The sequence below is a fragment of the Carassius auratus genome, chromosome 2, assembly GCF_003368295.1.
Source record: "Carassius auratus strain Wakin chromosome 2, ASM336829v1, whole genome shotgun sequence".
NCBI lineage: Eukaryota > Metazoa > Chordata > Actinopteri > Cypriniformes > Cyprinidae > Carassius > Carassius auratus.
Genome location: NC_039244.1, coordinates 8,884,485 through 8,907,067, shown reverse-complemented (window position 1 = coordinate 8,907,067; position 22,583 = coordinate 8,884,485). Strand labels below are relative to the sequence as shown.

Below are 22,583 nucleotides of genomic sequence, written 5' to 3'. Positions count from 1 at the left end.
CCTTTTACTGGACAGGTATGGGCTTGATGTCCGGCTCCCCCGCAGTACATGCAAAGACCCAGGGATCTCCGCCTATCCTTCTCCTCCCGGGAAAGCCGAGCTCGCCCTACCTGCATGGGCTCGTGATCGTAGGTGGGGCTGACCACGTCTCCGCCACTGAATCGCCCGTCCGCCGGGCCCCTGGATGGGGTGTTGAACAGCCCCCTCCTCTCCATCCGAGTGAGGCGGGCATCCACCCGTAACGCTAGATCAATGAGTCCATTAAGAGAGGGGGGCAGATCCAGGGCGTAGATCTCCCTCTGGACGCGGTCAGCCAGCCCATGCAGGAACATGTCCCACTGCGCCTCCTCGTTCCAGTGGCACTCCGCCGCCAGGGTTCTGAATTCGATAGAGAAGTCTGAGACGGACCTCTCCCTCTGGCGTAACTCCGCCAGCCTCCTAGCCGCCTCCCGTCCTGCGACGGCCCGATCGAAGACCCGCCTCATCTCCTCGGAGAGCGCCAGGAACGAGTCGCAGCATGGGTCCTGGTTCTCCCACACCGCCGTCCCCCATAGTGCCGCCCTCCCAGAGAGTAAGGTGAGCACAAAGGCCACTTTCGCCCTCTCGTTGGCGAATGTCCTGGGTTGCAGGGCAAAATGCATATCACAGCGGGTTAGGAATGCTCTACAAAAGCTGGGCTCACCCGAGTATGCTTCCGGGATAGGAAGACGCGGTTCCGGCTGGGAGGTGGTCACTGGTGGTACCGGGAGAGCGGGCGGTGTGGGTGGCGCAGTGGGCGCTCGAAGAAGATGGAACTGCTGGGTGAGCTCGGACACCTGCGTTACCAAGGCTTGGACCGCGCGACCAGTGTCGTTAAGAGTCCTCTCCTGGGAGTCCATCCTCCGAACACTGGCGCTGAGAAATTCCTCCAGAGATGAAGCTTGAGTACTCGCTGCCTCCATGATGGTCTGATCGTTCTGTAACGGCACTAATGGAGGACAGGAGACAAATGCAAGTACGAGTAAGTTTATTAGAAGTATGATGATGAAAGGTCGGAGAGTAACGCAGGAACCACGGTGGCAGCACAGACTGGTGAGTTGAGACGTGGGGTGCGTTGAACGACGATGACAGCGGTGATAATCCAATAGTGGTGAGTGTATTCCAAGCGTGACGACAGGATCCGAACAGAACGGCGACAAGGCAAGGCAGGAACAACACGAACACGACATCAAACACCAGGATCTACAAACAACGATCAGACAAACAGGAAACGAAAGACAGGGTGTTAAATAGTCTGTGGGAACTAGCCGCACCTGCCGCTGATCAGTGATCAGCGACCACACCCACATGAAACAATCAACATGACGTAACCTGACTACAGCTGGAGACGGTGCATTCACGAACCGTGACAGGTGCAAGCATCATGATATGGGCATGTTTCTCCTACTATGGTGTTGGGCCTATTTATCGCATACCAGGGATCATGGATCAGTTTGCATATGTTAAAATACTTGAAGAGGTCATGTTGCCCTATGCTGAAGAGGACATGCCCTTGAAATGGTTGTTTCAACAAGACAATGACCCAAAACACACTAGTAAACGGGCAAAGTCTTGGTTCCAAAACAACAAAATTAATGTTATGGAGTGGCCAGCCCAATCTCCAGACCTTAATCCAATTGAGAACTTGTGGGGTGATATCAAAAATGCTGTTTCTGAAGCAAAACCAAGAAATGTGAATGAATTGTGGAATGTTGTTAAAGAATCATGGAGTGGAATAACAGCTGAGAGGTGCCACAAGTTGGTTGACTCCATGCCACACAGATGTCAAGCAGTTTTAAAAAACTGTGGTCATACAACTAAATATTAGTTTAGTGATTCACAGGATTGCTAAATCCCAGAAAAAAAAAAAATGTTTGTACGAAATAGTTTTGAGTTTGTACAGTCAAAGGTAGACACTGCTATTTTTTTGAACACACCCCTTTCAACTAATTGCCCAATTGCACAGCCTTAAGAGCGTGCATATCATGAATGCTGGGTCTTGTTTGTTTTCTGACAATCTACTGAACCTACTGGTAACTTGTTTGCCACGTAGCAATAAAAAATATACTAAAAACCTTGATTATTCTGGTTAGTCACATTGTACTGCTATTATTTTGAACAATACTGTAGTACAAGGTGCCATATTAAATATTTTTTGATGTCTCTTATATTTGAATTTCTCAACATTCTTCTCACCACTGATAATGAATGGGTTTGGACTCAATTATGTCAGTGTTCCATTTTCATTCATTTTGGACACCTCATACATTGAGTGACAGAACTTTTCTCTTTTATCATATATTTACATATATGCTGGATTCAGCACAACCCCACCTTTCCAACAAGCCATCATATGTGTTTCTATGATAATGCCATTAAGATATTAAATTTGTGCATGTCCGCTTATTTTAGATATGTGTTTACATGTCTCTATTTATTCCATACATCAAGATATTCACATCCAGTCTTTTCTAGTAGTTAAATCAACTTCCTGACTACAAACATGTCAAGTTTCAAAGCTCTCAGAGCTTGTGTGATTGATCTGCATTAGTTTATATCCCTTAACTCCCATACGGACAGGCTATATTTTAGTCCTTTATTGGTTTTGTGGTGTATAACAATATCTGTTAATTTAACAATCTTAGCAGTAAAATATTTTTAGCCAAGAATCCATTTCATATATGGGAGACCTTCCCTTACGAAAATTATCCATGGTTTTACTACAAATAAAAACAAAAAACCATGGTTACTGTAGTTAAACCATGGTAACCACAAATTAACCATGGTTTTGCTATATTAACCATAGTTTAACCATGGTATTTGTAGTAAATCTGTGGTTTTACAAATGGCAGTCAATACGCCAAAAAACCATGGGTTACTACAGTTTTACTATAATAAAACCATGGTTATTTTTCGTAAGGGTTAGAGATGAAGAAAAACATTGTTGGGTTTAGTTCTACCTCCGGTAGGGGTATCTCGAAAACTAAAGCACTTTTTGACCATTTGTCACTAGCCTATTACGAGATGGAACGTTTCACAACTCTTTTCTTGTCAATACTGTGCGCGCGGTGCGTCAGTTGTGGAAGCGTGCGCCTGTATGTCACGTCACTATATATTAAAAGCATGTCCATATTCTGACTTGGTGAAAAGAAACATATTTTATCTTTAAGGAACATTTAATCTTGTGTCTGAAGTTTAATTACACTTTTTAAATAGCTCTATACTCAGAGAGCATATAAAGAACGTACAAAAAATATGGTAATGATATTACGTGCATTCAATGTTGTAGTTATGTTGCCAGTAAGTCATGAAGTTACCAATATCACCAATAGAGGACCTATCTGGGACGTTCTTGGTTATCTGGTCACGTTGGAAGGACGTACTGACGACGTTGTGAGTTGGTAATGTGATGGTAATACAACTACGGGCATGCGACGTCGTAGTTACGTTGTCAATTGGTAAGTCATGGAATTACCAAAAATTACCAGTACGTTACGTAACTGTTACGTCATGTGTTAGCAGGGTAGGCTATCCAGGGTTGTTGTTGTTTTTTTAATTGCATCTGGAAATACTGCGGTCAAGCCAGCCGCACTTCAGAAAAACACCGTCAAGCCAGCCGCGAGTGAAATTTATATGCGCGTGTATTACTATAATTACGGCAATAGCAGGAACAACAGAGAGGGAACGCGCTTTCAGAACGCTTTTCATCTATACGTTCAGATTTGATATATGACGACCTTTTTTGCCCATCTGCTCTAATATTCGTGTAACTTATTGTTTTCCTTGACTGCTCTGTATTACTATAATTTTCAGCCTTTCAAAGCATTACAATTATTAGCAGAAAAACGAGATATGGGACATTCATTGATTTAGAAGACACTTTTTTATGATGAGAAAGAAGCAATTAAAGGTCAGTTCTTAAAGAAGACATCCCATACTATATCCATACCTCACATAAAACCATTTTACTGGAGCCTTTTAGAGATATAGGATAATATTACACTTTACAAGTCTTTTAAGATCCCATTTCTAACAAGTAGAAAAAAAAACAATGGTCAGTTCTTATAAGGGACATCGCATACTATATGCAAACTACATATCAAACCATTCTACTGCAGCATTTTGGAGATATTGGACATTAGTACACTTTAAAGGGCCATAAAAGATCCAATGTCTAATAAGTAGAAAAACAATAGTTGGTTCTTATAAGGGACATCCCATACCATATGCACACCTCATATCAAACCATTGTACAACAGCATTTTTGAGATATGGGACATTATTACACTTTAAAGGGTTATAAAGATCATATTTCTAATAAATAGAAAAAAACAATGGTCAGTTCTTATCAGGGACGTCCCATACTATATACACAAAAATCATTTTGCTGCAGCATTTTTGAGATATGGGTCCATATGGCGATTTAGAGGGCTATAAAGACCCCTATAGCAGAGTACAAAACTTTTTATCCACAGGAAGAAGTAGGCGGAAACCGGCCATCAATCAAATAAGGCTTTTAATAACAAAATAAACACAAAACACTGCGACAGCCCTTCACGGACGACTGTCGCTTACAAACAAAAACCAAACACAAACTAAAATCATGGCCTGGCCTGGCCCTTTCTCGTTGTTCACTGTCGTCGCCCCCTCTTTTGTATCCTTCCATCTCCACCGCGGGACGCGAGACGGATGAGTGGAGCAGGCGTCGCTCATTTCCAGTCACTCCACTGGCCTCATTCCGTTCTCATGGCTCGCGGCCCCGCCCCACTCATCACAACCCTATTTCTAATAAGTAGAAAAAAAACAAAGGTCAGTTCATATAAGGGACATCCCAAACTATATGCAAACCTCATATCAAACCATTTTACTGCAGCATTTTTGAGAGATGTGTCCATATCGCGATTTAGAGGACTATAAAGTCAACATTTCTAATAAGTAGAAAAAAACAAAGGTCAGTTCTTATCAGGGACGTCACATACTATATGCACCCTTCATATGAAACCATTTTACTGCAGCATTTTTGAGATATGGGACAATACAATGATTTAGAGGGTGATAAAGACACCATTTCTAATAAGTAGAAAAAAACAATAGTCAGTTCTTATCAGGGACATCCCATACTATATGCACACTTCATATGAACACATTTTACTGCAGCATTTTTAAGATATGGGACAATACAATGATTTAGAGGGCTATAAAGACACCATTTCTAATAAGTAGAAAAAAACAATAGTCTGTTCCTATAAGGGATGTCCCATACTATATGCATACCTCATATCAAAACCTTTTACTGCAGCATTTTTGAGATATGGGTCCAAATGGTGATTTCGATGGCTATAAAGACACCATTTATAATAAGTAGAAAAAAACAATGGTCAGTTCTTATAAAGCACATGCCATACTATATGCACACCTCATATCAAAGCATTTTACTGCAGCATGTTTGAGATATGGGTCCATATGGCAATTTAGAGGGCTATAAAGACCCCATTTCTAATAAGTAGAAAAAAATAATGGTCAGTTCTCATCAGTGACGTCCCATACTATGAGCACATCTCCTATCAAACCATTTTACTGCAGCTTTTTCCAGAAATGGGAAATTATTGCACTTTAACGGGCTGTGAAGATCCCATTTCTAATAAGTAGAAAAAAACAATGGTCAGATCTTATAAAGGACATACCATACTATATGCACAAATCATATCAAACCATTTTACTGCAGCATTTTTGAGATATGGGTCCATGTGGCAATTTAGAGGGCTATAAAGACAACATTTCTAATAAGTAGAAAAAAACAATAGTCAGTTCTTATAAGGGACGTCCCATACTATATGCACCCTTCATATGAAACCATTTTACTGCAGCATTTTTAAGATACGAGGCATTTTTACATTTTAAAGGGCTGTAAAGATCCCATTTCTAATAAGTAGAAAAAAACAAAAGTCAGTTCTTATCAGGGACATGCCATACTATATGCACACCTCATATCAAACCATTTTACTGCAGCATTTTCGAGATATGGGACATTACTACACTTTAAAGGGCCATAAAAGATCCAATGTCTAATAAGTAGAAAAAACAATAGTTGGTTCTTATAAGGGACATCCCATACCATATGCACACCTCATATCAAACCATTTTACAGCAGCATTTTCGAGATATGGGACATTATTACACTTTAAAGGGCTATAAAGATCCAATTTCTTATAAGTAGAAAAAAACAATGGTCTGTTCCTATAAGGGACGTCCCATACTATATGCACACCTCATATCAAACCATTTTACTGCAGCATTTTTCAGATATGGGTCCAAATGTTGATTTGGAGGGCTATAAAGACATCATTTCTAATAAGTAGAAAAAAACAATGGTCAGTTCTTATAAAGGACATGCCATACTATATGCACATCCCATATTAAACCATTTTACTGCAGCATTTTTCAGATATGGGACAATACAATGATTTAGAGGGCTATAAAGACACCATTTCTAATAAGTAGAAAAAAAAACAATAGTCAGTTCTTATCAGGGACGTCGCATACTATATGCAACCTTCATATGAAACCATTTTACTGCAGCATTTTTAAGATATGGGACATTATTACACTTTAAAGGGCTGTAAAGATCCCATTTCTAATAAGTAGAAAAAAACAAAAGTCAGTTCTTATCAGGGACATCCCATACTATATGCACACCTCATATCAAACCATTTTACGGCAGCATTTTCAAGATATGGGACATTATTACACTTTAAAGGGCTATAAAGATCCCATTTGTAATAACTAGAAAAAAAGAATAGGATGTTCCTATAAGGGATGTCCCATACTATATGCACACCTCATATCAAACCCTTTTACTGCAGCATTTTTGAGATATGGGTCCAAATGGTGATTTAGAGCGCTACAAAGACATTTATGGGACAAATATGGGACATTATTACACTTTAAAGGGCTGTAAAGATCCCATTTCTAATAAGTAGAAAAAAACAATGGTCAGTTCTTATAAAGGACATGCCATACTATATGCACACCTCATATCAAACCATTTTACTGCAGCATTTTCGAGATATGGGACATTATTACACTTTAAAGGGCTATAAAGATCCCATTTCTAATAAGTAGAAATAAACAAAAGTCAGTTCTTATCAGGGACATCCCATACTATATGCACACCTCATATCAAACCATTTTACTGCAGAATTTTCAAGATATGGGACATTATTACACTTTAAAGGGCTATAAAGATCCCATTTGTAATAAGTAGAAAAAAAGAATAGTCAGTTCTTATCAGGGACGTCCCATACTATTTGCACACCTCATATCAAACCATTTTACTGCAGCATTTTTGAGATATGGGTCCAAATGGTGATTTGGAGGGCTATTAAGACATCATTTCTAATAAGTAGAAAAAAACAATGGTCAGTTCTTATAAAGGACATGCCATACTATATGCACACCTCATATTAAACCCTTTTACTGCAGCATTTTCGAGATATGGGACATTATTACACTTTAAAGGGCTATAAAGATCCCATTTCTAATAAGTAGAAAAAAAACAACAGTCTGTTCTTATCAGGGATGTCCCATACTATATGCACACATCATATCAAACCATTTCACTGCAGCATTTTTGAGATATGGGTCCAAATGGTGATTTGGAGGGCAATAAAGACATAATTTCTAATAAGTAGAAAAAAAACAATTGTCAGTTCTTATCAGGGACGTCCCATACTATATGCACACCTCATATCAAACCATTTTACTGCAGGACTTTTGAGATATGGGACATTATTACACTTTAACAGGCTTTAAAGATCCCATTTCTAATAAGTAGAAAAAAAACCAATGGTCAGTTCTCATAAGGGACATCCCATACTATATGCACACATAATGGTTTGATATAAAACCTACTGCAGCATTAATGAGATATGGACCTATATTGTGCTTTAGGGGGCTATAAAGATAAAGGGTATATTCACTTTAGAGGCTCATAGAGAAATGTAATGTTTTCTAAAATCTATCAAATCCATGGAAAACATTTTACTATATGGTTTTTTTAAGAGCTAGCAAGTATTTCACATATAGAGTTATAAAACATTACATTTATCTATTCAAATAATAATAATAATAATAATAATAATAATAATAAACAATTGTCATAAGGGACATCACCAAATATGTGCAGCCATTATTAAAAAAAAAAAAAAACATTTCAGTTTACCAATCTGGAACTGCATGCATTCAGAGTCAGTTCTGAGACTTTGCATAACTTTGAGACATGTAGAAATGTCAGCTTATAAAAGTAGAGGAAAACGATGCCCATTTCATGCAAGGCACCTCCTACTTATTAGCACAGCTAAAATAAAATCTGGGTACTTTGGCAGTTTGGACTTACATGTATTCTAATTCAACAAAATGCTATTTAACTACATAAGTAAGGAACACTTACTATTTTTAAAAGGCACATAATAATACTACCTTCGTGCAGAGTTCAGTGTCAATCCTGCTCCAGCAAACCTTTCTGTAACTATGAATTGTTCCTGACTCTTAATTAGATTAGGGTTGGAACTGAACTTTAAGTGAGATTTCCAGAAACAAGACTGGGGATACGCTATGATCCATTCATCCATTGAATGCAAGCTACTCTAAACTTTCACAGAGCAAAGACTCCATATTTGGTGTTTAGAAAGTGTGTGAAGTATAGTGTGACAGACAAGTGTGTGTGACTTCATATTTGCTGAAAGAATAGGGAGTGCCTTGCATGCAAAGGCCATTATTTTTATCTACTGTATGTATTTAACCTGATGTTTATATAAACCTCAAAACGGGGAAAAAAATATCCAGTCTTTAATATATATATATATATATATATATATATATATATATATATATATATATATATAAAGTAGCTCATATTCTATCAGCACAGATAATCTGAAGTCTGATATATATATATATATATATATATATATATATATATATATATATATATATATATAATTTATTTAATTTGAATGTATGCAACAAACTGCCAAAGTACACAGACTTCAGATTATTTGTGCTGATAGAATATGAGCTACTTTGTAAGAAAAGGCCATTATTTCTTTTAAGTATTTGAAAAAAACATTTCTATAGGTTGCAAAAAATGAAGAAATATTAAAACGTATTTGAGTGTTTTGTTCTATATGAATGCATGCTTCTACAAACTGCCACAGTACACAGACTTCACATTAGGTGTGCTGAAAATGTAGGAGGAACTTTAGAAGGAATGGCCTTTTTTAAACTTATTTGAAATAGTTCTCAAAACTGGAGTTTCTGAGGATTTTCTTGATTTTTAACCCCAAATTGCTATGGTAAAATATCTTTATACACCAAATACTTCAGTAAAATAGTTTTATATAAGGTGTGCTTGTGGGATGTCCCATGTACTAACTGATCATTGTATTCTTCTACTTATTAGAAATGGGGTCTTTCTAGGCCTCTGAAACAGAATACATTTCAGAAAAACATATTTGCAAAATGCTAGAAATGCAGTAAAACTTTTTTTATATAAGGTGTGAATATAGTATGGCACCTCCAATATACAAACTGAATATTGTTTTTTTTCCAACTTATTAGAAATGGGGTTTCCACTTTATATTGTGTCCCTAATACCTGTGTACTTAGTAATTAGATGTGTATGTAACCACAGTGTAAGTACACATTGGTACATAGTATCTAAAGCTCTAATGTTTGTGTAACTACATATTTGTAATAACCCATTGAATGGTATGTGTAAGTACAAATGTGCAACAGGACATTGGTGATAAAATTTATTGGTAAGAAAGTACAAATGTGTAACAGGACTAATAGCAATATTCAATTTATTATGTAATTACCCCTATGTTACACTGCAGTGGCAGTGTAAATTAGGCTTTACATATAAAATGTGGTTGGTGTCCACAATGTTGGTTGCACTTTATTTTACAGTACGTGTACTAACATGTACTTAAAGTGTACTTACAGTGTATTTATCTAAGAAAGTTCTGGTAATACAAGGTAACTACATGGGGTAGGGTTAGGTTTAGGGGTAGGTTCAGGGTTAGTACCTAGTTATTACATAGTTATTGTAAGTACTATAATAAGTACATAGTATGTACATGAGGAACAGGACTGTAAAATAAAGTGCTACCACAATGTTGCACTTTAAATGAAGTCGACAGTTCCTGAGGAGTTACCATGTAAGTACACTGGTATTAAAGTGGTGCACCAACTCCTCCCACTTTACAGAACCCTAAACCCACCCATCTCCACCACCTGGATCAAATGGTTCAAATTACTCTTATACATATTGTTGTTACAAAATGTAGATTTACATGTACTGTTATACATTTGTACTTGCACAAACCATTCTGAGGGTTGTTACAAAAATATTATAGCCATGGATACTATATACCAATGTGTACTTACACTGTGTTATATATATTACGTATACATGTAGTTACATTGTATATACACAGGTATTAAGAACACTTAAGATAATGTGGGAGCGACATAGGATATTTATAGCCCAATAAATCACCATATAGTCCCATATCTGAAAACGTCCCTGATAAGAACTGACTATTCTTTTTTTCTACTTATTAGAAATGGGATCTTTACAGCCCTTTAAAGTGTAATAATGTCCCATATCTTAAAAATGCTGCAGTAAAATGGTTTGATATGGGGTGTGCATATAGTATGGCATGTCCTTTATAAGAACTGACCATTGTTTTTTTCTACTTATTAGAAATGATGTCTTTATAGCCCTCCAAATCACCATTTGGACCCATATCTCAAAAATGCTGCAGTAAAATGGTTTGATATGAGGTGTGCAAATAGTATGGGACGTCCCTTAAAGGAACAGACCATTGTTTTTTTCTACTTATTAGAAATGGGATCTTTACAGCCCTTTAAAGTGTAATAATGTCCCATATCTCGAAAATGCTGCAGTAAAATGGTTTGATATGAAGGTTGCATATAGTATGCGACGTCCCTGATAAGAACTGACTATTGTTTTTTTCTACTTATTAGAAATGGTGTCTTTATAGCCCTCTAAATCATTGTATTGTCTCATATCTGAAAAATGCTGCAGTAAAATGGTTTGATATAGGGTGTGCATATAGTATGGCATATCCTTTTATAAGAACTGACCATTGTTTTTTTCTACTTATTAGAAATGATGTCTTTATAGCCCTCCAAATCAACATTTGGACCCATATCTCAAAAATGCTGCAGTAAAATGGTTTGATATGAGGTGTGCATATAGTATGGGACATCCCTTATAGGAACATACCATTGTTTTTATCTACTTATTAGAAATGGGATCTTTATAGCCCTTTAAAGTGTAATAATGTCCCATATCTCGAAAATGCTGCAGTAAAATGGTTTGATATGAGGTGTGCATATAGTATGGGATGTCCCTGATAAGAACTGACTTTTGTTTTTTTCTACTTATTAGAAATGGGATCTTTACAGCCCTTTAAAGTGTAAAAATGTCTCGTATCTTAAAGATGCTGCAGTAAAATGGTTTCATATGACGGGTGCATATAGTATGGGACGTCCCTGATAAGAACTGACTATTGTTTTTTTCTACTTATTAGAAATGGGGTCTTTATAAGCCCTCTAAATTGCCATATGGACCCATATCTCAAACATGCTGCAGTAAAATGCTTTGATATGAGGTGTGCATATAGTATGGCATGTGCTTTATAAGAACTGACCATTGTTTTATTCTACTTATTATAAATGGTGTCTTTATAGCCATCGAAATCACCATTTGGACCCATATCTCAAAAATGCTGCAGTAAAAGGTTTTGATATGAGGTGTGCATATAGTATGGGACATTCCTTATAGGAACAGACTATTGTTTTTTTCTACTTATTAGAAATGGTGTCTTTATAGCCCTCTAAATCATTGTATTGTCCCATATCTCAAAAATGCTGCAGTAAAATGGTTTGATATGAGGTTTGCATATAGTTTGGGATGTCCCTGATAAGAACTGACCTTTGTTTTTTTTCTACTTATTAGAAATAGGGTTGTGATGAGTGGGGCGGGGCCGCGAGCCATGAGAACGGAATGAGGCCAGTGGAGTGACTGGAAATGAGCGACGCCTGCTCCACTCACCCGTCTCACGTCCCGCGGTGGAGATGGAAGGATACAAAAGAGGGGGCGACGACAGTGAACAACGAGAGAGGGCCAGGCCAGGCCATGATTTTAGTTTGTTTTTGGTTTTTGTTTGTAAGCGACAGTCGTCCGTGAAGGGCTGTCGCAGTGTTTTGTGTTTATTTTGTTATTAAAAGCCTTATTTGATTGATGGCCGGTTTCCGCCTCCTCCTTCCTGTGGATAAAAAGTTTTGTACTCTGCTATAGGGGTCTTTATAGCCCTCTAAATCGCCATATGGACCCATATCTCAAAAATGCTGCAGCAAAATGATTTTTTGTGTATATAGTATGGGACGTCCCTGATAAGAACTGACCATTGTTTTTTTCTATTTATTAGAAATATGATCTTTATAACCCTTTAAAGTGTAATAATGTCCCATATCTCAAAAATGCTGTTGTACAATGGTTTGATATGAGGTGTGCATATGGTATGGGATGTCCCTTATAAGAACCAACTATTGTTTTTTCTACTTATTAGACATTGGATCTTTTATGGCCCTTTAAAGTGTACTAATGTCCAATATCTCCAAAATGCTGCAGTAGAATGGTTTGATATGAAGTTTGCATATAGTATGCGATGTCCCTTATAAGAACTGACCATTGTTTTTTTTTCTACTTGTTAGAAATGGGATCTTAAAAGACTTGTAAAGTGTAATATTATCCTATATCTATAAAAGGCTCCAGTAAAATGGTTTTATGTGAGGTATGGATATAGTATGGGATGTCTTCTTTAAGAACTGACCTTTAATTGCTTCTTTCTCATCATAAAAAAAGTGTCTTCTAAATCAATGAATGTCACATATCTCGTTTTTCTACTAATAATTGTAATGCTTTGAAAGGCTGAAAATTATAGTAATAGAGCAGTCAAGGAAAACAATAAGTTACACGAATATTAGAGCAGATGGGCAAAAAAGGTCGTCATATCTCAAATCTGAACGTATAGATGAAAAGCGCTCTGAAAGCGCGTTCCCTCTCTGTTATTCCTGCTAGTGCCGTAATTATAGTAATACGTGCTTGAACCGCAGTCTGGAACTGACATTGTGCAGCTCATTCAAATGCGTGCTCTGGCGCAGATCCGCCTCTCGCGATGCTCAATTGTGAACGATTTTATGGACTAATGGGATGAGAATTGGTTGAGCTGCACTATAGACAGCAACGAGTGTGATATGTAGTTGACCATGAAGGCTGGAAGAGAAAAACTTTTCTGGAAGAGAAAAGTTTTCAACACATTATTTTCAAGGGTGAAGAATTATTAGGCATTTTTTCCTTTACTGATAAAATGAGTCCCCAAAAAAAAAAGAGGTTTAACTCAGATTGAAAAATGTGTTACTAAAGTTGCATCTGACCTCCAGCGATATCATTCTGGCTTGGGTGGGGTGTCAGCTAGCGAGTCATCTGATTCTGACCGTGTTGTTTTAGTTTTTCAGAGTTTGAAGCTAGTAGAGTATATTAAGTGTTGTTCACTGTATTTGTATTTTTACCGAGCAGAGTGTACGCCTTTCACACACCCTCTCCAGCCACGTTGAGTTGTTGACAGTAGAGACCTGCATTCCCGCGGGAGTACCAACCGAGTGCAGCTCGGGACAATATTTGATGGGTGAATGCGGATCTGGGCGAAAAGATATTATTGTGTGCGGGTTGCAGGAAAATAAAGTTATTTGCGGGAATCCATACAGTGTTGTAAAGTCATGAAACTATGCATATTTCCTCAGAATTACTCTGTAATCTGTATGAAAAAATTATTTGATGTGTTTTGGAAGCTGCAATTTAAAAATACAACACAATTAATGATTGCCTTTTTACAGTCATTTAAAGAAAATCACCACGGCAAAACCATTCAAGCTATCCAAAATCCATTCGCAATTTAAGTTCCTCGGTTTTTGCAACATGTAGACAAAGTTTGGTGTGTCAAGTGTACTTTTCCTCTGAGCAGTATGCATTAATTCAGAGCTGAATTTTCCCAAAAATCCATATTCAAGTCAAAATAGCCAACTTCCTGTTGGTCGTAGCTGATGACTGTAAATTAGAAAGTTGTCCGTCTTGATAGGACCAATATATGTACTGAGTTTGGTGTCTGAAGCTAAAACTAACCCCCACACTTTTGACAAAAGGTGGCGCTATAGAGTGTCTCCTTCACGCCCTTTTAAAAGCTTTTGCCATTGTCTAGCTGTCACTAATACTGATGTGTTCTGAATTTCATGTAAATCTGAGCTTGTTATCTGCCTCAATCACCATAATAGAATATTCAAGTTTGACACGTTGCCATGGCAACACTATATTAGATATCAATATACCGACAACAGATTTACATCGGCCATGTTTTGTCATTATTCTGATGAAGTTTGAAGCAAATCGAGTAAAAATAAGATGCTGAATTCAAAGCATTTTGAAAATGACACTTCCTGCAGCCAGTTGGTGGAGCTATAACATTGACTCTTAATAGTCACATATACGATCGGTAACATACAACGAACAAACTGATGAAGTTTGATCAAAATGTTATTAGGCATTTCCCGTTTATCATTTTTTGACCTAATTCCAACTCCTCGCCATGGGCAGACCGTTCGAGATATCAAAAATCCCCTCACAATTTTTAATCCTCAATGTATTGAGATCATGTTTGGCATCGGGAAAACTGTGGCCAGCGGACATAAGCATTTACAGTAACCCTCTGTGGCAATCAAGTTTTAAGGGATACAGCAGTTAAAGGGTTAATCCGACCCATCTAGACTTTGAAATGACATACACAGAACAATATATATAACTTTAGTAACACTATGTTAATATATATAAAAAACATCTACTTTACTCGCGTTCCAATATCCACGCAATACTAAATGTTTTGCATAACATCATGACGGTACGGTGATAACACTTGACAGCACAGATTTTATTACATACTTGAACTGAGCAGTGTGTTTATTTTCCATATGTTTGACTTTGTATGTGTTTTATTATGACAAACAGGCTGCAGCAATGCTTTACTGTGTATGCGAGTGCAATCACTTGATGTTTTTTTCCTACTAACAGTGGAAGCAACTTTTCATTAAATGTTTTGCATATCATGACGGTACGGTGATAACACTTGACAGCACAGATTTTATTACATACTTGAACTGAGCAGTGTTTATTTTCCATATGTTTGACTTTGTATGTATTTTATTATGACAAACAGGCTGCAGCAATGCTTTACTGTGTATGCGAGTGCAATCACTTGATGTTTTTTTCCTTCTAACAGTGGAAGAAACTTTTCATTTTAGTCATAAAGATTATCAGAATTGTAAACCGTTTGCCTTTGTTTACATTCACAATCCAAAAAAATTTCAAAATCTTTGTGCGTAAAATAAGCCTAAATAAAATTAGGATGCCACTTTCTGCTGTTTCCTTTCGAGCAGAACAAAAATGAATCAAAACTACTTTTTTTTTGTGTTCATTTTCATAATTAAAGTAAAAGTATAACTCTCATATAGGCCTATTTATCCTCTATATACAGCATAGCTTTATGTTTTTCTCCACTCGCAGAAGCGCTGCAGTTGCGTGTTGTGATATGAAGACCTTGTTAATCTTCATGTTCTGTTGTTTGTTGCTTTTTGTGCATGTAAAATTAATTATTGGGAAACAAATGTTAGTATTTTTAATGGGTCACAGACACAACCTTTCTAATTTAATTGAATGAAATTCAAATCTAATTAAAAATCTTGTTGGTTAACATTAATAATCGGTTAACGAGCATCGGTTAGGAAAAATTACTGAAATGAACATCCCTAGTAAAAATGCATGTTTTTGACCAACTTTTTCCACTTTTAACATATGTTAAACAACTGAGACAAACTGTAATAAAGTTTTACACATACTGAAATGAAATACATAGTCCCTGAACTTTTTTGTGCCGAGTTTACAGACATCAATAATGATGATTGGAACAGGTTGGTCAGTTGGATAAGACAAAAGCCCATAAGGAGAACAAGTGTAATTTGGACATTTTATTTACAACCATGATCTGGCATCATGATGTTAATTAAAAACTACAAATTTTAAAACCTTAATACAAAAGACCAATGTAAATTTTCCATGTTCTTGGTCTCATCTTCTCATGAAGTTCTTCTCCAGAGCAGCAGGGGTCCTCTGAATAGAGTGAATGTTTCTCTTCACACGGTCTTCCAGAGAGGAGGTGGCAGCACTCTCTAGTTTCATGTCACTGTAAGCAGATTTACAAATCAATTGAGCAAATTATTATTACCCAAATAATTTTATGGTTGAAAAAAAAAAACAAAAAAAAATTCCAGCAGGACAAAATGCTAAGTGCTTTGCCCATGTGCACATTTATTTTAGGTCAATTAAGGTTTCAGTAATTCAAATACTGACTGTATGAAGCCAGCCTGACGGTCCTGTTTGGCACTGTCTCTGGCTTTCTCCTGTTCCTCTTGTCGTTTGTACCTCTGCACATTATTTTGCCTTTCCAATTCTCTTTCATGGGCAAAATCCATCATTTCCCTTCTCTTCTTTTCCAACTCTTCAGGTGAGAGGTGCCTGAGAGAGGGGGATATATAGTTGCATTATATGTCTCTATGTCTCTAAGACTAATGAAATAAATGCATGCCAAAGTTTTTAAATAAGAAACTCATGCTCAAAAGTAGCTGATAAGAATAGATAAGAACAAAACATTAATGCTTACTATAGGGTAAACGTACCTATTAAGCTCACGTACCCATTAAGCACGCTTTCATATTTGTCTTAAACAATTGATGTGTTTATTCCTACATACCATCCACAATTTTAAAGGGGGGGGGGGTGAAATGCTCGTTTTCACTCAATATCCTGTTAATCTTGAGTACCTATAGAGTAGTACTGTATCCTTCATAAATCCAAAAAGTCTTTAGTTTTATTATATTCATAAGAGAAAGATAGTCCGTACCGATTTTTCCCGGAAAAACACGACCGGCTGGAGGCGTGACGTGTGGGCGGAGCTAAAGAATCACAAGCGCGAATAGGCTTTTGCGTTGAGAGCATGTGGAAGCTGTGACATTACCCAGAGCTGTTGAAAAACATATTAAAGGCTCTGACATTACCGTGAGGGAAAACCCATCATCCAAAACAAACCATGGCTTACAGTCAGATTCAACCGTTTATTTATGATCCAGAATCAGATCCAGAGGCTGAAACTGAATGAAAGCAGCAGCAGCAACGACTCTCCGAGCGGGGCTCGAACCCGGGTCTCTGGCATGGGAGGGGACGCACTAACAAGGAGGCAGAGATATTTGAAGCAGTTTTACTCACCGCCTGCGGTTCCAACACACGATCGTGACCCTTTTTCCTTGGGATTGCATCATCCTTAAGAAATAAACGATGCGCAAATCCGTCGTCAAACTGGGCCTTGTGAACAAGCATCTTCGAAATGTAGGGAACAAACAAAAACACTTGCACAACTCCGCTGATGCTCTGTAAAAATAAACTCCATCCACTGGTCCCTTAATGTTGTTTTTTTTGGTAATCTGTGCAGGGTTGTCTTGCCCTGGCAACCAAAAACACACTTCTTTTGTGACTTTTCGCGACCCTCTCGCTCTGATCAGTGAAATGTCTGTGCTGCTCAGCCTCGCTATACGGGAGCGCGCGCTCTTCCGGCAGAAGTGCCTTAGGACCCATATAAGGAAATTCCGCTCCATCTAACATCACACAGAGCCATACTCGAAAAAAACTTTCCAAAACTTGTGACAAACCGGAAGGAGTATTTTGGGAACAAAAATACTCCTTCAAACATAATTTTTGAAACTTTGTCCATGTTTAGCATGGGAATCCAACTCTTTAACAGTGTAAAAAACTCAGTATGCATGAAATAGCATTTCACCCCCCACTTTAAGTCAATCAGACAATTCCACACAAATTTGAGTCTCCGTGTTCACACTCTCAGGCGGCCATTTTGAAAGTGGTCTGAAAACTTTCACCAAAAGAGGAGCACCTTAAATGTGCATATTTGTTTTTTTAGTTTTTTTTAAAAACATATTTAACCTGTTAACTGTCACCCGTCCGCTCTGCTCTGACAAACTATATATCGTTGGAAAGGTCTAAGACTCCCAAATATATATTTTATCTATTTTTTTTTTTATTTTTTTTTAAATTATGTAGGAAAAGTAATAGATTAATTTATGACAAGAGTGCACCCTCAAAAATCTACATTATAACAGGAATTTTGACCTTTGTTAAAAAAAACAAGACTTCTTTGTTGCCTTTTTCTCTATCACATTTTAGAAATCATGAGAAATTATACAGTATTGTTCAAAATAATAGCAGTACAATGTGACTAACCAGAATAATCAAGGTTTTTCGTATATTTTTTTATTGCTACGTGGCAAACAAGTTACCAGTAGGTTCAGTAGATTCTCAGAAAACAAATGAGACCCAGCATTCATGATATGCACGCTCTTAAGGCTGTGCAATTGGGCAATTAGTTGAATTAGTTGAAAGGGGTGTGTTCAAAAAAATAGCAGTGTGGCATTCAATCACTGAGGTCATCAATTTTGTGAAGAAACAGGTGTGAATCAGGTGGCCCCTATTTAAGGATGAAGCCAACACTTGTTGAACATGCATTTGAAAGCTGAGGAAAATGGGTCGTTCAAGACATTGTTCAGAAGAACAGCGTACTTTGATTAAAAAGTTGATTAGAGAGGGGAAAACCTATAAAGAGGTGCAAAAAATGATAGGCTTTTCAGCTAAAATGATCTCCAATGCCTTAAAATGGAGAGCAAAACCAGGGAGACGTGGAAGAAAACGGAAGACAACCATCAAAATGGATAGAAGAATAACCAGAATGGCAAAGGCTCAGCCAATGATCACCTCCAGGATGATCAAAGACAGTCTGGAGTTACCTGTAAGTACTGTGACAGTTAGAAGACGTCTGTGTGAAGCTAATCTATTTTCAAGAATCCCCCGCAAAGTCCCTCTGTTAAAAAAAAGGCATGTGCAGAAGAGGTTACAATTTGCCAAAGAACACATCAACTGGCCTAAAGAGAAATGGAGGAACATTTTGTGGACTGATGAGAGTAAAATTGTTCTTTTTGGGTCCAAGGGCCACAGGCAGTTTGTGAGACGACCCCCAAACTCTGAATTCAAGCCACAGTACACAGTGAAGACAGTGAAGCATGGAGGTGCAAGCATCATGATATGGGCATGTTTCTTCTACTATGGTGTTGGGCCTATTTATCGCATACCAGGGATCATGGATCAGTTTGCATATGTTAAAATACTTGAAGAGGTCATGTTGCCCTATGCTGAAGAGGACATGCCCTTGAAATGGTTGTTTCAACAAGACAATGACCCAAAACACACTAGTAAACGGGCAAAGTCTTGGTTCCAAACCAACAAAATTAATGTTATGGAGTGGCCAGCCCGATCTCCAGACCTTAATCCAATTGAGAACTTGTGGGGTGATATCAAAAATGCTGTTTCTGAAGCAAAACCAAGAAATGTGAATGAATTGTGGAATGTTGTTAAAGAATCATGGAGTGGAATAACAGCTGAGAGGTGCCACAAGTTGGTTGACTCCATGCCACACAGATGTCAAGCAGTTTTAAAAAACTGTGGTCATACAACTAAATATTAGTTTAGTGATTCACAGGATTGCTAAATCCCAGAAAAAAAAATGTTTGTACAAAATAGTTTTGAGTTTGTACAGTCAAAGGTAGACACTGCTATTTTTTTGAACACACCCCTTTCAACTAATTGCCCAATTGCACAGCCTTAAGAGCGTGCATATCATGAATGCTGGGTCTTGTTTGTTTTCTGACAATCTACTGAACCTACTGGTAACTTGTTTGCCACGTAGCAATAAGAAATATACTAAAAACCTTGATTATTCTGGTTAGTCACATTGTACTGCTATTATTTTGAACAATACTGTATATCAACTGAAAACTTAATCTCAAAATTCATCCTTTAAAACTCATTTTAAAATCAGACATTGCATTACCATGTAAATGGTACATCAATATCATGTTACAAAATGTTTTCATTCATGAATAATAAAAATGTAAGTTTGGATCGTGCACTACAAAGTCAATGTTCAAAAATATGAGTGACAGTTAAGGGGTTAAGCTTATCTTGGGTAAGTTTCACTACTTATAGTAAAATTAAAAGATTGATGTTTAGATGTGATGTGTCATGTGATATGTTTCAGATTATAACCTGGAACTTGGATGTGGGAAATAATTACAGTTGGATCCAAAATATAGTTTTAGCAACAAAGCACAGATGCTACAGAACACTGTTAGGTGCTTAGCTGTATAAGATTGTGTGCTATGCTAATACAGGTGCATCTAACAAAAACTGAATATCATGCAAAAGGTTTTTACTTTTTGTAATTAAAAAAATAAATCTTATATTCTAGATTCATTGCACACAAACTGAAATATTTCAGGGGGGGGGGGGGTTGTTTTGTTTTAATTCTGATGGTTACGAATTTTCCAGGTATTATTCCAAAATTCAAAATTCAGTATCTCCAAAAAAAAAAAAAAAAAAAAAAAAAAATTTAATATTGAATTTTGAGCTTGATCAGTTTGATTAATGAGTATAAATACTGGGTACCTCTTGGGCTAGTTTAGAACATGCAACCACAATTATGGGGAAGACTACTGAATTGACAGTTGTCCAGAAGATGATCATCAACATCTTCCACAAGGAGGGTAAGCCACACAAGTTAATTGGTAGAAGGCCTGGCTGTATCAAAATATATTCAGAGAAAGTTGACTGGAGGATAATGTGTGGTAGGAAAACGTGCACAAGCAACAGTGATGACCAGTCTCAGGAATATTGTCAGGAAAAGCGGATTCAAGAAATTAAGAGAGCTCCACAAGGAGAGGACTGAAGTCAGAGTCAATGCATCAAGAGTCACCACACTCAAGACGTCTTTAGGAAAAGGGCTACAGCTGACACATTTTCCTAGAATTGATTTGTGCTTTTTTGTTTGTTTTTTTACCGTAATTGACTGTACATTCAAAAATATATATTTTTTAATTATTCATAAAATAGGCTGTTTAAAATAAACAATAGCTTTTTTATAAAAAAAATATGTGAGCTTAATGGGAACAGGCGTGTGCTTAAAGGGTACAAATGTACTCATTAAGCACAGCCAGAATTTGATGATGTATATCTTAATTTAAATACTTGGGTCATTATAAAATTAAATGTTTTTGAATGAGAAATTAAGATTTTATTTTAACATAACCTTTTATACTGAAACCAATATCTTGTTCACTAAAAATGTCTAAATGTAGATTTTGGTGAGCTTACTAGATAAGTTTACCCTATGTGGTAGATTAAGTGATCAACTCATGAACATATCATACTTGCTGTAATTAGTGTATTGTCTTTGATTGCGGTATCTGTGTCTTGATGGGCTGGGGGCTTTGGTTTTAGGTCTCTGCTCAGTCCCTCTAAAGGAGTGATTGTCCCTGTCTGTTTTATAAGACAACGGGGACCAACTCCTGTCTCTTGAACCATGATCTGTGAAGTTAGATACTGAAGATCTGTTTGCTGGTAACTGAAACATTAAGAAATGAATAAATCAAATACAATAATATCTTCATACATTTAAGACTGCAAAATCATTTGATAATAATAACCAGACTTGTGTTAAACAATGGTGTGGATGTCATAAGTGAAAATAAATACATTTGGTTATGCAGATCCAGAAACTACTTCAATCATTCATTACTTAGGTCAGCATGACTGATTATGGCAATGCAGAAAGCTCTGGGCTGCCATATTCCAAGGAACTAGGGCTGCCCTCGCCTAAAGATTTTTCTGGTCAACTAGTAGTCATTAATTTTAAGCATTAGCCAACTAATCGCACGTTTCTAAATAAACTAGTGGTCGACCGATATATGTGTTTTTTTTGACAACCAATAGCAATATCTTGGAAATCAGGGGGCTGATAGTTAATATAAAGCAGATATTTTTTATTTTATTATTTTTATTTTTTATTAATACAGGTGCATCTCAAATTAGAATGTCATGGAAAAGTTCATTTCAGTAATTCAACTCAAATTGTGAAACTCGTGTAATAAATAAACGACTTCAGTCTGTGTGCACTGAATTTAAGTCATTGGTTCTTTCAATTGTGATGGTTTTGGCTTATATAAAAAAAAAAAAAAAAAAAAAAATCTGGAGGAAGGGTGGACAAGCTCTTAGTCCTCAGTCTTCCCCATGATTGTGTAGCCTAATGAACTAAACGGAGATCATTTTGAAGGCTCAGGAAACCTTCGCAGGTGTTTGGAGTTAATTAGCTGATTGGCATGTCACCATATTCTTCTCACATTCTTACAATTAAAAAACAAAAACAAATAATTAAACTACTTCAATATGTGTGCACTGAATTTAATACAGTAGT

General features: G+C 37.0%; 1 protein-coding gene across 2 annotated transcripts in view; it reads right to left on the bottom strand.

The window, feature by feature from the left end:
• Positions 1-4,517: 4,517 nt before the first annotated feature.
• cwc25 (CWC25 spliceosome associated protein homolog) overlaps positions 4,518-22,583 on the bottom strand; it is a 79,636-nt gene continuing 61,570 nt past the window's right edge. The window contains exons 7-10 of one of the 2 annotated variants that reach the window (XM_026282028.1): positions 21,541-21,734; positions 16,568-16,732; positions 16,244-16,400; positions 4,518-4,803 (exon numbers count right to left, since the gene is read on the bottom strand). In XM_026282028.1, coding sequence (XP_026137813.1) covers positions 16,286-16,400; positions 16,568-16,732; positions 21,541-21,734 — 474 coding nt within the window. In that variant the 3' untranslated portion in view covers positions 4,518-4,803; positions 16,244-16,285. Of the gene's footprint in view, positions 4,804-15,810; positions 16,401-16,567; positions 16,733-21,540; positions 21,735-22,583 lie in introns of those variants that run through there. The other variant, XM_026282021.1, reaches the window with a different exon arrangement.